This window comes from Aethalodelphis obliquidens, unplaced genomic scaffold, assembly GCF_003676395.1.
Source record: "Aethalodelphis obliquidens isolate GAN/ISIS:26980383/991018 unplaced genomic scaffold, ASM367639v1 scaffold38, whole genome shotgun sequence".
NCBI lineage: Eukaryota > Metazoa > Chordata > Mammalia > Artiodactyla > Delphinidae > Aethalodelphis > Aethalodelphis obliquidens.
Genome location: NW_020837982.1, coordinates 3,344,073 through 3,358,532, shown reverse-complemented (window position 1 = coordinate 3,358,532; position 14,460 = coordinate 3,344,073). Strand labels below are relative to the sequence as shown.

General features: G+C 43.3%; 1 protein-coding gene across 2 annotated transcripts in view; it reads right to left on the bottom strand.

Moving 5' to 3' along the window:
• NLK (nemo like kinase) overlaps positions 1–1,915 on the bottom strand; it is a 146,965-nt gene extending 145,050 nt beyond the window's left edge. Inside the window, exon 1 of one of the 2 annotated variants that reach the window (XR_003437960.1) lies at positions 94–1,914. Coding sequence is in view for 1 of the 2 variants with exons in the window: in XM_027130384.1 (XP_026986185.1) it covers positions 94–551 (458 nt within the window). In the remaining variant the exon portion in view is untranslated. Of the gene's footprint in view, positions 1–93 lie in introns of both variants that reach the window. The other variant, XM_027130384.1, reaches the window with a different exon arrangement.
• Between the last annotated feature and the right edge of the window lie 12,545 nt (positions 1,916–14,460).

The following is a 14,460-nucleotide window of genomic DNA, read 5'->3' as shown; positions in this document are numbered from 1 at the left end:
GGGCTGACATGGAGAAAACCATGAGAAAGGACCTGCCCAACGACAACCATGAGAAGAAACCAGGAGAGGCTGTGTTTTTCTTTGGATACTCACCAGACGACACCAAAGGCTCCATATCCAATAGGTCTATCCGGCTCAATATCCAGCTGCTGTTGTGGATGATGCGAGTGCTGATGATGGTGCGCCTTAACTGTGGCAGCTGCGGCAGCCTGTACCTGAGCTGGGGCTGCTGCAGCTGGTCCAGGAGCCTGACCCGGTGCCGGTGATGGGAAATACGGCTGCTGCTGCCCAGGGTTTAACATGGCTGCAGCTGCGGCCGCTGCTGCGGCTGCCGCAGCTGCAGAGGAGGTATGCTGCTGTACGGGGTGGACAGCAGCAGCCGACCCGGGATGAAGATGGTGCTGAGGGTGGTGGTGGTGGTGAAGGTGAGGAGGAGGGAGGTGTGGAAGGTGGTGGTGATGGTGGTGGTGGTGCCCTGCTGCTGCCGCAGATGTACCGCCATTGTAAGCCGCCATCATTTTTGCGTTGGCTCTTGCGCCACAAAGAGACATTCAAAAAAAAATGCCCTTTGATTGGAAAGCAAACTGGGTCAAGCTGTCATTTGGCCATTTAAAAATGAAGAAAAAACCCACTCACTCCACCTCCAAAATCATGGAGCGGAAGTGGCTTTATGTCTTCATCAGTCAATCCAGACAAGTTAGAGGATCTTGGTGTTTAATTTGGGGGTGAGTGTGTGTGGAAGGGTGTGGGTTGCCCCCAAAAATAAAAGAAAAGAGAAAAGAAAAAGAAAAAGGAAAAAGGGACCCCTTCCCCCCAGGTTTCCTGCCACAAGTGGGTACTAAAACTCCATCCTTAATTCGGGGGAGGTTCCAACTTTGAATGTGGGAATAAAGGCCAAACCTCCCGACCCCCTGAACTCCACACGCGAAAAGGATCAGGTAACACACCACCCTGGGAATCTTGTAAGAGGCTTGACTCATCTACCCCTTCCATTCCCACATCCTTTTCTAAACACCTACCACCTCCTCAAAAATGCAACTGAAAAAAATTCCAACCACCCCAAAGTGAAAAGATGGGGGGAAATGTTCAGGGAAACTAGCTCCCCCCCTCGAACTCTCAGGCCTTCCTACATCTCCCCCTACTCCTCGTCAGGTTGACCTGATTGGGGGGGCGGGGGGGGTACTAAACTTTCCCGAACAGAAAAGAGCCAGGGAAGGAGACAGGAGGGACAGAGTGAGCAGAGGAGGCGACAGGGCAGGACAGAGAGGAGAAAGAGAACCGGGGCAAAGTGAAGGTAAGGAGGTGCGGGGAGCAATGAAAGAGAGGTGGGCAGCACTCGGACGCCCAGACACAGGGAACCGCCCCGGGAGGAGGTTAAGGTCCCGGGGCCAAAGAATGGGAGCCCCGGGAGACGGGCGGGGTGCAGTCGGAAGCGGGCTGACTCCTGCCCCCGCCGCCGGCTGCTTCTGCTGAGGAGGGTTGGGGGGGAGAGCGGGTGGGTCCCCCCGCGCGACGGCCCCCGCAGGGCTCAAGGCTGCTCCGTCTCCCCCCCTCCCCCCCACCCGGCTTCCGTCCCCGCGGCCGCTTTCTCCTCAGCCGCCGCGGCCGCTTTCTTCTCGAGCCGCCGCCTCCTCAGCCGCCGGTGCCGCCGCGGCCGGACTCACCTCCCCTAGCAAAGCCGGATAGAGCGGAGCCAGCGGCGGACACGCGCAACCAGCCGCCGAGGCCCCGCCCCCGCCTCACACTGACCGGCTACCCTAGCCAATCCACGCCCACCTGTCCGCGTCCGCCTCCAATCCCGGGCCGGGAGCTTCAGACAGGCGCACTGTTCGGCCAGTGGCGACAGAGTGTGGGTCTCCTGGGGAAATCCCGCCCCCGAGCCGGGATGGGCAGATCGAAAGACCAATCAAAAGGCAGAGTTGGGCCTGACCGACAAGACCAAAAGCGAATTAAACACCAAAGATCTCCGTGACATTTTCTTTCGCCTCTCTCCTCTTTTCTTTTTCTTCTTTTATTTTTTTGGCAGGAGCAGGAAGCTGCGTGCTAATCCCGCCTGCAAAAGCTGGAAGAGAGGGGTGGAACGAAAGAACCAATCGTGAGCCGGGCACCAAGAACAGAGCAACCAATCATTGGCTTGAAGAGGAAGTGGGCTGAGACTGGGACCAGATAGACACTTGATTTGACAAATGGAAAAAAAGACTGATCTCGGTCCCACCCTTCAGGTCTCCTATAGGTCAGGATTGTGGCGAATTCGCTGTCATATCAGCGATGATCAAGGGGCGGGGCCAAGTGTAAGGGGTGTGGTCTAAAGACGGGGGCGGGACCTAGATGAAGAAGGCGGAGTCCAAATCATCCATTGATTGGAATCATCTACTACCCCTTTTAAAAACATCAGGTGTGGAGAAATAGGAGCAAAAGGGGATGTCGAGCTTCAGAAACTCAACCAAGGTTATTCAACAAGACAGTCACTGAAGAAACTCAGTAGACTGACAGTTCATAGCCTATAGCTGGTCCTCCATGGCTAATCCTCATAGTGGCAGAAAGACGCGTTATTTCGTTTTCACAACTACATGCTCATTGAACGATAGGGCTATTGATACTAATTAAGACAACAAAAATAATAAACTTAACCACAAAGACTGTAATTTTCTCCCATATTTTCTAATAAGTTCTAGTCATTGAAATCTTACTAAAATAACAGCTTTCACTTTCACATAACCTCACTTAATTTATTTTTCTTTAAAAATATGAAATAATAAGCTTACAGTACCTTACCCTTACTAAAATTGTGCACTCAATCCTGGAAATCATCATTGATTCCTCTTTTGCCTGCCCACTCCTCCCCTTCTAGTCAATCATCAAGTCTTAAACGCTTTTGAACACTTCTAAACACACACACCCTTCTCCCCAGTCACCACAGTATTACCCAAATGCATGCCATTAGCATCTTTAATTAACGCATCTCCCTGCCTGCAGGCTTGCTCTCCTCTAATCCACCCTCCACTGAGAGCATTGCAATCTTTTAAAAATACAAGTCTGACCACACCCCTACCCTTGAAAAAAGTCAGTAAGTCTAAATAGCCCAGCTAGATCTGGTTCCCGCCTTCCTCAGCAGTCTTATCTCTCACCTCAACCCTCTATGCTCCAGACATTCTGAATTTCTTTCAGTTCCTCAAATCGTTTGTTGCCTCCAAGCCTTCAAGCATATCTTCAGCTCCAAACACTCCCCACTCCACTCCTCTAACTTATAGTTCAGGTCTTCACTTTTTTTTCTGGAAAGCTTTCCCTAACCCTGTGGTAGAGTAAGTGCTTCTGTCATATAGATATATAACAAGGCACTACCTCCCTCATAGCACTGAGAACTCTTTATTTTTTAATTGTTTACTGAGTTTGACCAGGACAGAAAGCTTGTCTGTCTCACTCTGTGATATGCCCGGTTCCTTGGGCAGAGTCTAAAAGGTGAAGGTAATAAAGATTTGCATGCGTTTCTGAGAACAGAAGTGGGTACCAGTCCAAGCTCTGCTATTCACTAACTTTATGACTTAGGCAATTTAACTTTTCTGAGTTTCAGTTGCCTCGACTGAAAGTGAAGGTAATAATATATGCCTCATCAAGTAGAGTTGGGGATTAAATTAAGGTGATACATTTTAAAGTTCCTGGCAATATATGTTCATTCTCTTTCAATCAGAATCTTGGGGGTGGGGGGCAGGAATCTGTTTAATAAGCCCTCCAGGTGATTCTTACATGCACTAAAGTTTGAGAAGCACTGGCCTAAAGGGGCTGAGTCAACTTTACTTTTCTGTATCTAGTATAGCACCTGGCACCTAGAAAGTGCTCAATGCATGTGAAATAAAGAAATACATCCAATTCACCAGAAAATTATTGCATATGAAGAGCTATTTATTCCTGCCACAGATATTTACTGAGCACCGACTCTATCTAGGCATTGTGCTAGGTGCAACAATAGGGGAAGGGAGACACAAATTAACAGTCTGCCCTTCAGGAAGGAGCTCTAATTCTGGTGCGAGAGTTTCCAAAATGATGTGTGCACACACCAAGCGGTGCACAAAGTGAGCCACTGGGCTCCACAAAGAAATTAGTACAACTTCTATTTCTGCTTATTTTTTATTTCATCTTTTTAAAGTGTCCATTTTGTCAGTGTTTTATAATGTACATAATATACAGAGTTGTGTACATGTATATTATGTATAAATAAATAAAATATGTAAATTGGGGATTTATGCTCCAAAAATTTATAAAAAATATTAGGAAATCACTAGTCTAGTGACTATTTAATGTCCATGATTTAGATCAGCTCTGTCCAATAGAAATATAGAGAGTAACATAAAAAATTTTAAATGTTCTAGTAGTCATATTAAAAAGTTAAAAGAAACTAATTCTATTTGTAATTTAATATATTTTATCTAAATCAACATATCCAAAATTTGTTATTTTAAACACATAATCAATGTAAAAAAAAAGATTGTGTATATATGTATATATATTTTGATACTAAGTCTTCGAAATCTGGTGTGTATTTTGCATTAACAGCATATCTCAACTAAATTAAAAATTCAGTTTCCTCCATTGTACTAGTCACATTTCAAGTGCTCAATAGCCTCATGTGGCTAGTGGCTATCATATTAGACAGCACAGATATAGATCATGGGTTTGAATCCCTGCTCTGCCCCTTACTAGCTGTATGATCTTGGGCAAGTTCCTTAACCTATCTTAGTCTGAATTTCCTTGTCCATAAAATAGAGAGGATCCCTTACTTCTCCAACAGTTGCGATGATTTAAATAGACAATAATGGAAAGCACAAGCCCAGGGCCTGCCCGGCTCCTCATGGGGGCAGTAAGTGGAGTGGTTATTATTAGTATTACACTCCAAGGCAAAGTGTCCTACGTGTCAGATGAGAAATACACTTCGGGCACTGCTCGGTTCACGTCCCCAGCATTCCATCCACATGGAGCCGGCCTGACAGACACTCAATTCCCCTTAAACACATCACCAGACAGTACAATATCTGGCCCTTTCCATTCTGCTCCATTTTCGAGAGCTGAGCATGATGAACAAGAAGTTGGAAGTGACTCAGCAGGATAGCACTTAAAGCCTAAAAAAAGCACGCAGGACATCAGAATGCATAAGCAGGAATAGAATGTGCAGGAAGTGGGAGGTGATCTTCCCTTTCTTCCAAGAACTGGCTCCCCCCCATGAGTTGTCTGCGGAGACTATGCGGCTTTGAGCACTTAACACTTTTGAGCTTTAGTTTCTTCATCTACTTTGAAGTAGAAAATATCTACTGCAAAGGGATATTGAGAGGATTAAATAAGGTTATGTATTAACATATGAAAGACCTAGCACAGTGCCTGACAGAGATCAGCCACTCAATACAGGTAGCTTCCTTCCCATTTCTAGGTATTGGTTATTGATCAATTTTTTCCCTGGTGTCTCCATTCCCAGTGCTCTTCAGAGAAACGGGTCATGGTAAGAAGCTGGGACTGGGTAAGGCCAGACAAATCCAGGTTCATGAGTTGTCCAGGCCTTCTGAAGCCTTCTATCATCCCCAGAGCTCAACTCAACAACATAGCTTAAGCCCCACGAGAGCTCCCTTTGCATGAATCTGAGGACTTTGGTCTCATCTTACCCCTCTCCATCTTTCAGCCCCTGGGTGAGATATTCGTCCCAACTCCAAACCCCAAGACCAAACTTTAGCCCTGACTCATGTCCTTGGCCAGGAGAGCCAGGCAACGTTCAACACTTTCCCCCTTCCCAGGTGAATCGGTGATGAACATTTTATCTTAGTTTTATTAAAAAGTTTTAAACTATGTGATAAAATTGATATGTTTAACATTTATAGGTGCCCTTTGTCATTCTGACTTCTTAAATCAATAACTGAAAGTATAACTCACATGCATTGGACATACAATAGAATAAGGCATCTTTCATAATATCATACAGGAAATGTCCTATGGATCCATTTTCAGCTTGGACTCCAAATGTGATAAGATACTTTTCACTAAAAGGGCAATAAGGAGCCTCGTACAAAACTTCCACCTATCCACTCCCAGTACATCAAGTTGCAGAGCTCAGCCTCCAGGACAGAATAAAGTTTGCCTTCCCTAAAAGCCCTCAAACACAGTGATCCCAGGTTACAAAGAGAGCTGTGGCCTTAAATCGCCATTCCTAGATTAGCAGGTGAAACCAAGTTCTCTAAGACCACACTGAGCACTGTGTAGGCAAAGAATAAGACTGGTTCCAATGCCTTGCTGCAAATTGGCATCACCTGGGGATCTTTAAAAATTACTGAAAGCCTGGCTTCAGTGATGTGATGGTAAATGTTTAACACTCAGCTCTTTAGAAAGAAAGAAAAAAAAAAGCTCTGATTTGTAACCCATTTCCATGGTATGAAAACTTCTACCATGGTTGATTTCAAGTTACCAGTATGACTTCACTAAAGGTGGAACTGGGAAGAGATATACACAACAGTCTCCTAAGGCACGTGGCAGCTGACCACTGCCTGGCATCCATCCACCCCATTTATATGGTATGGGGTCTGGCCTGGGCATCAGTATTTTTTAAATCTTCGCAGTAGATTCTAATGTGTTTGCAGCAAGCTTGGAACCACTGGGCTAAGGGCCTCATAATAAAGGCCCAGAAGCAAGAAACAGGCCACTTCACTGTCTTTCAGTGAAAAATATAACTGACAACTAGATTTAACATTTGCCTCCTCATGTCAGTACATTTTCTCCCACTAGGCAAGCCTCCACAGGAAACTAAATCATTGGCAGAAGGTTGCTCAGTGGGCATGGTCTCAGGGCACAGGGTGGAGGAGTGGAGGGGAGGCTGGTGGGACATCTGAAGAGCCAAGGTCATTTTACCAATGTAATTGTCTGACTGGAGATCCCTGGTGGTGCCGGAAACACTGATAAATTCCCCCTCTGGGACACCCCTCCAGGGATATCATGAGTCTTCTATTAAAACCGTCTGTATTCTGACTGGGTGGCAAGCACTTGATTTGCTTAATTCTTAATTGTTACACTTTCAGCTGTGCTGATTGAACCCTAGTCATTTTGGTTGAAGTGTACCTACCTCTCCACAGGGGAGGTGAGGGAGGAAAGGAGTTTTCTTCTAGAGATGGCTAACTGGGCCCCCATCTCTGGGTTCCCATAGCCCCTTCTGCTTATTTCTCTCATGGTGCTTATAACACAGCATCACAGATGTTTACTTGTCTGATGCTCTGGGAGCTCCCTAAAGGCAGAGACTGTGTTCCTGTTTTTCTCTGCATCCCCAGTGCCCAGTGTTGGTTCTTAAGTTGAAGTAAAACGAGCTCGTCCATCACATTATAAAGTATTTTTATCTTATTTTTTAAACACAAATAATTCACAAATAGATTGTTGTTTAAAATTCTTCCGTTTTCTATTTAACCAAATTCTCCTTTGACCCTCTCATCTAGTCCTACTCTCCTCGGAGGTAACCATTATTCTCAGATAAGTGTGCATCCCAACTAGACTATTTTATGGTCATTTACACACACACATACACAAACACACACACACACAGAGAAATAGAAATATATGGTTTTTTTGTGTGTGTTTTAAAAATATGTGCTACAGGGCCTCCCTGGTGGCACAGTGGTTGAGAGTCCGCCTGCCGATGCAGGGAACGTGGGTTCGTGTCCCGGTCGGGGAAGATCCCACATGCCGCGGAGCGGCTGGGCCCGTGAGCCATGGCCGCTGAGCCTGTGCGTCCGGAGCCTGTGCTCTGCAACGGGAGAGGCCACAACAGGGAGAGGCCCGCGTACCGCAAAAAAAAACCACCAAAAAACAAAAAACGTGCTACAGAAACTAACACACCATTGTAAAGCAATTATACTCCAGTAAAGATGTTAAAAAAAAAAAATACGTGGTATTATCCTACACATCTAGTCTTTATAACATGCTTTTTCACTTAACAATATGTTTTGGGGATCTTTTCATAATTATCTAATGTATTTATTGTTCTGCTTTGTTCTTTCAAAATGTTGAATTCGAAAGGAGACCCTGAAACAAGGATTCAAGCACAAGTACTTTATGTGAGAGGTGATACTAGAAAATACCAGTAGAGGGATGGGGAAGTGAGACAACGAAGGGAAGGAGGCCAATAAAAGGTGTTTTATCAAGCAAGTCATCACTGTAGGTAACCAGAGCTCAAGTCCTCGGGGAACTCTGGGAGTCAGTGTATGACCTGAGTGTGGAACCCTCTACCTGAAGAGAGCTGGGGCATCACCTCCCATCTACCATTGGTTGAGGGCTGCTTCAGAGAGGGATTCATTCCCCAGTACTTTTGGTTTGCCATGCTCCTGGGCAGAGAGCACTCTGGTGGCCAGAGAAAGTCCTCAGACAAGGAGATGCAGGTGCTAGCAGTAAAAAGTCAGCAGGCATACAGAGACATCGTAAATCCCAGGTTCTATGGGTACAGCACTGACAGGGTCTGCTACAGAGCAGGTATGCCTTACTTTATTATAACATTTTCCATTTAAGTTGCTTACATTTTTTAGCTTTTACAAACAAGGCTTTCACAAGTGTTCCCATCCATGCTCCTTACACATGCATGCAAATATTTCTTTAGGGTAGATGCCTACAAGTGGGTCCATCCATCACTCAATGTTTCTCTCTAATTTTATTCTCCCAGGTGAGGGAATGCCTACTGTGATCCGCTCTGAACTCCAGGCTGCCAGAGTGTGAATGTCTTCTCTTCCTTAGTCTCTCAATCTTGCCTTTTCAGGAATTCTTCCACGCTTAAAGAGATGAGGGCATCTAATGACTTTCCTACCCCACTGGATGGAATTCCCATGGCCTTGTCATTTTTCTCCACAGGCATCCCTATGATGTTACCCCTGTCTTCTGCCTTCAAAATCTGTTGCTGCTGGTATATTTCAGATTATAAGTCATCCTCTGGTAATAAAAATCAAACTTCAGAGCAATGGCTTCTACTTGGACAGATACTTCACCTCTATTTATCTGCCTAGGCAGGCCATCGTTTCCAAATAAAGAGCACTTGTTTACAACCTGAGACAGCATCTGGGCAATCCTTTTTATACAGTAGCTAGCACAAGGACACAATTAGGACTTAAAATTTTTCAATTCAAAAAATCAATTCAAATTTTTATTTTTACTTTTTATGTCAATATTATGGATCTGTAGTGTATATCCAATAAATATTTTAACTTTAATAAATTTTGACAAACATACATAGTGACACCATGTAATCACTACCCCAATCAAAATACAGAGCATTTCTATCCTTGTCCCTTTTCAGCCAATCCTTCCCACCCTTGACCCAAGGAACCACTTTTTTTGGTTCCCATCCCTATAGATTAGTTTTGCCTGTTCTAGAATATCATGTAAATGCAATTATACAGTAATTACTCTCATGTAAGTTTTCTTTCACTTAAAATGTTTTTGAGATTCACCCATGTTTTTGCACGTATGAGTAGATCTTTTTATTATTATTATCATTGAGTAGTATTCCATTGCATAGGTGGATCACACAGTTTGCTTATCCATCCATCAGCTGATGAACTTTGGGGTTATTCCCAGCTTTGGGCAATTATAAATAAAGCTGCTATAAATGTATGTATATAGATTTTTGTGTGGACATATGTTTTCATTTCCCTTGAGTAAAGACCTCGAAATAGGAATGCTGGATAGTAATGTAAGTGTATGTTTACTTTGATAAGACACAGCCAAACTATCTTCAAAGTTATAAGTAACATTTTACTTTTTCACCAATAAATTATGAGTTCCAGTTGCTCATCCTCACCAACACCTGGGACCATAATCTTTTTAATTATGGCCATTTTAGTGGATGCATGGTGGTATTACTTTGTGGTTTTAATTTGTATTTCCCTTCTTACTAATGACGGTAACCATATTTTCATGTTCTCATTGGTCATTTGTATAACTTTTTTGGTGAAGTACCCTTTTGAAACATTGAGGGTAGCTATCCTTTATATATTCTGTATGTAAGTCTTTTGTTATATATATGTATTGTGAATATTTTCCCCCAGTCTATGGCTTGCTTTTTCAACTTTTCTTAACAGTGTTTTTGAAGAACAGTAGTTTTAAATTTTGATAAAGTGAAATTCATCCATTTTTTTCTTTTATGGCTTGTGCTTTGGTGCCGTCTATAAAATTTTTGCCTACCATAAGGCCACAGGATTTTTTTCTTATATTTTTATCTTTTACATTTAAGTCTATGATTCAGAGTTTATTTTTGTATATGGTGGTGAGGTAAGGGTCAAAGGGTTTTGGGGGGATTCCCCCCATTTGGATATCCAGTCGTCCCGGCATCATTTGTTGAAAAGACTATCTTTGCTCCATTGAATTACCTTAGTACCTTTGTTGAAAGATAATTTTACCAGATATGTGTAGGTCTACTTCTGTAAATTCTATGCTGTTTCACTGAACTGTGTCTGTCCTTATGCCAATACCATATTGTCTTAATAAATATAGCTTTAAATTACATCTTGAAATCAAGTAATTTAAATCCTCCACCTCAGTTCTTTTTTTTCCAAAACTGTTTTGGTTATTCTAGGTCATTTGCACTTCCATATAAATTTTGAAATCAGCTTGTCAAATTCTAACCAAAAAAAAAAAAAAAAGCCTTCAGGGATTTGGATTGTTACTTCATTGAGTTCATAGATCAGCTTGAGGAGAACTGACATCTTAACAACATTGAGTCTTCCAACCCATGAACGCAGTATATCTCTTTGTTTATTTAGGTTTTCTTTAATTTTCCCAAGCAATGTTTTGTACTATTTGGTGTACAGGTCTTTTTTATAAATTTATTTATTTTTGACTGCATTGGGTTTTTGTTGCTGTGCGCGGGCTTTCTCTAGTTGCAAGGAGCAGGGGCTACTCTTCACTGCGGTGCGTGGGCTTCTCATCGAGGTGGCTTCTCTTGTTGTGGAGCACGGGCTCTAGGTGCGTGGGCTTCAATAGTTGCAGCACGCAGGCTTAGCAGTTGTGGCTTGTGGGCTCCAGAGCGCAGGCTCAGTAGTTGTGGCACACGGACCTAGTTGCTCCGCGGCATGTGGGATCTTCCCGGTCGAGGGCTCGAACCCTCGTCCCCTGCACTGGCAGGCGGACTCCCAAACACTGCGCCACCAGGGAAGTCCAGGTTCTTGAACATATTATTGTTGAACAACATAGTATTATTCTTGAACAACACCAGATCTTGAACGTATTATTTTAAATTTATCTGGAAGTATTTCAAGATTTTTAATGTTATTGTAAATGGCATTGGTTTTTAAATTTCATTTTCCACTGGTTCATTGCTGTTATATAGAAATACATTTTTTTATAGTGACTTTGTATTCTGTGGCCTTGCTAAATTCATTTATTAGTTGTAGTAGCTTTTTCTTCTAGATCCTTGAGGATTCTCTAATCTTATTAATCTATAAATAAAAAGTTTATCTCTTCCTTTCCAATATTTAGGCCTTTTATTTATCTTTCTTGACTTATTGCACTAGTTAGGACCTTCAATGAACTGTTTAATAGAAGTGGTGAGAACAAACTTCCCTGCCTTGTTCCCAGTCTTAGGAAACAACCTTCTAACATTCAGTCTTTCAGCATTAAGTATGATGTTATCAGTAGGTTTTTTATAGATGTTCATTGTCAAGTTCAGGAAGTTCCCCACTAGTTTTAACCTGCAAGTATTTTTAGTTTCATTGTTTACATTTCACCATGATAAAAGATGTTGGAACTCTAGGTCTTGGTTCTGTTTCCTCTGGTAGTATTATGTAAAGAGCATGGTTTTGGAGTCAGACAGACTTGAACTCTGCCACTTTACAGCTGTACAAACTTATTCAAATTCTCTATCTTCCACCTCAATTTCCTCACTTGTAAAATAAAGATGACTAATTTTTCAATTTTATTGTGAATGATATTTGGTTTTTTTGCATGTATCTGGCACAAAGTAGACACTCAAAAAACATTGTTACCCTCTCTCTATCCCTTGCCTTCTTTTTGCGGTACGCGGGCCTCTCACTGTTGTGGTCTCTCCGGTTGCGGAGCACAGGCTCCGGACGCGCAGGCTCAGCGGCCATGGCTCACGGGCCCAGCCGCTCCGCGGCATGTGGGATCTTCCCGGACCGGGGCACGAACCCGCATCCCCTGCATCGGCAGGCGGACTCCCAACCACTGCGCCACCAGGGAAGCCCCCCTTGCCTTCTTTTAGTAACATGCTTTTGACTTTATAATGACATTTATGATGTCTGCCTAAATCTCACAATAGGGTTTTCTAAAATGGGTATTGGTCACATAGGAAGGTCAAGATCTCATTGGTGGATGACAATTCCATGGTCTACCATAACGTGACATCAAATCAGGTGCTTCCCTCTGCTGACTGCAGATTCCATAATTATTCCCAAGCTAAGACTTTCTGCGATTAACATGTTGTCCCAACCAATACACTGTTGCAAATGATACCTAATTATATCATGTCCACTTCTTTTAATAGTATATCCAGAGAGGATGATTCACAAGTCTTGGCTCCAATTCAGATGTACAGAGAAACTTTATTGTTAGTCTATACACACGTCTTCTTAGGCCTGAAATTCCCCTGCTCTGAACACAGCAGGGGTCAAGGATACTACGGCAAAAAGTGTTATAACTCCCAGGGAAGTGTTTCCAAATGCCAGTCTCAGAGCAAATGCCTGATTGAAGTGTTTCACAGAGACCTCTGTAGAACAAGAAATATAAGGATGATTTGTGAGTTCTTCATAGAGCTAAATGTACCATTCCTTATTCTAAGATTCTCTCTCTCCTACCTTTTTGGTGTGAATGTCCCCATATTGTTGTTTTATGATGATATTTATTATCCTTATTTGTTAAAAGAAGTTAGCAAAATTATCTTAATCTACTGCACACCACCAATTAAAAACATAAGTTACTGGGACTTCCCTGGTGGTGCAGTGGTTAAGAATCCGCCTGCCAATGCAGGGGACACGGGTTCGAGCCCTAGTCTGGGAAGATCCCACATGCCGTGGAGCAACTAAGCCCGTGCGCCACAACTACTGAGCCTGTGCTCTAGAGCCCGCGAGTTACAACTACTGAGCCCATGTGCCACAACTACTGAAGCCCGCACACCTGGAGCCCAGTGCTCTGCAACAAGAGAAGCCACCGCAATGAGAAGCCTGCACACCGCAACGAAGAGTAGCGCTGCAACTAGAGTAAGCCCACACACAGCAACGAAGACCCCATGCAGCCAAAAATAAATAAATAATAAGTTACTGGCCTGCCTGAGAGATAGCAGAGTATTTTTTCCAGGAGTACCTCAGTATGCCTAGATTTGTGTCATGGTAACAGATTGTATATCACCATTATTACTTAGGGCAACTATGGACCTACTTGGAGTCACTTCAGAATTCCAGCCTTTATCCTCTAACCAGGGGTGTCCACCGCAGTGACAAAACTGCAAGGGCCTGGATGCAGAGAGCCTGTGATGCTCTAGTGGATTGAGGCCAGCCTCACCTGACCTGAAAAAAGTGTAACTGTTCAATTTTGTGGCTCTAAACAGGGGGATATATTGGACAAGCTGAAAAAATATAGGTGAACAAGTACCAAGAGAAAGGACCCACGTCAACTTGTTGAGTATTTCGGGGAACCCAGGATTTGTGGGAAGCCTGCTGTAGGGTACAGAGACAGATCATGAGTGAGAAGAAGCCCGGCCAACTTGGCTGTGACTTATCCTTAGAAGCCTCCGTTTCCACAGCCGCTAAGTGGAAATGATCACCCTGCCCGTCTCTCTGGAGTGTTTGCTTGTGGATTGAATGATAATGGATAGGAGAGTGCTTTGCAAACTACAACGTCCCAGACAAATTTAAGAAATGACTCTCTTTTACTCTGTTGACAATTGAGAAGGCAGTATTTCTAGACATATGACATAGCTCCAGGCAAACGCTTTACTGAGAAGAGATGATGGAAATGTACATGGCCTGTAGGCTAAATACTGTCAGAACGTGTTACCACCAAATAAATCTCGATAATCGTATTTTTAACGCCATGCTCCCAAACGTAGTAACTAGGCAGAAAAGCTCAGCTCTGGTGAAATGCTGGATGCAAACTGGGGTCTGAGGTTCACAAAAAAACAGCCAGGGTCTGCGTCTGCTGCCCATGCCTCCATATTCTGGATAAACTTCTCAGAACACATTTGGGCTACAAAGATATGCTGGTGTAAATTCAGAAGATGTTTTATCTGAAGACCTAACCTAGCGTGAGCAGATTTTTCAAACAATAAATTATTTTAATTGCCCTAAAGTCCATGCTGTTAGAGTATATTCAGATCATAGTCAGTTCTTTAATAGTAACAGTTATCATTAAGTTAAGTGCTACCTATGTAGGGGGACTCTTTTAAGTTCTTCAGTATATTCTCATTTAATCCTCCCAACAAACTTATGAGGAAGGTACTATCAA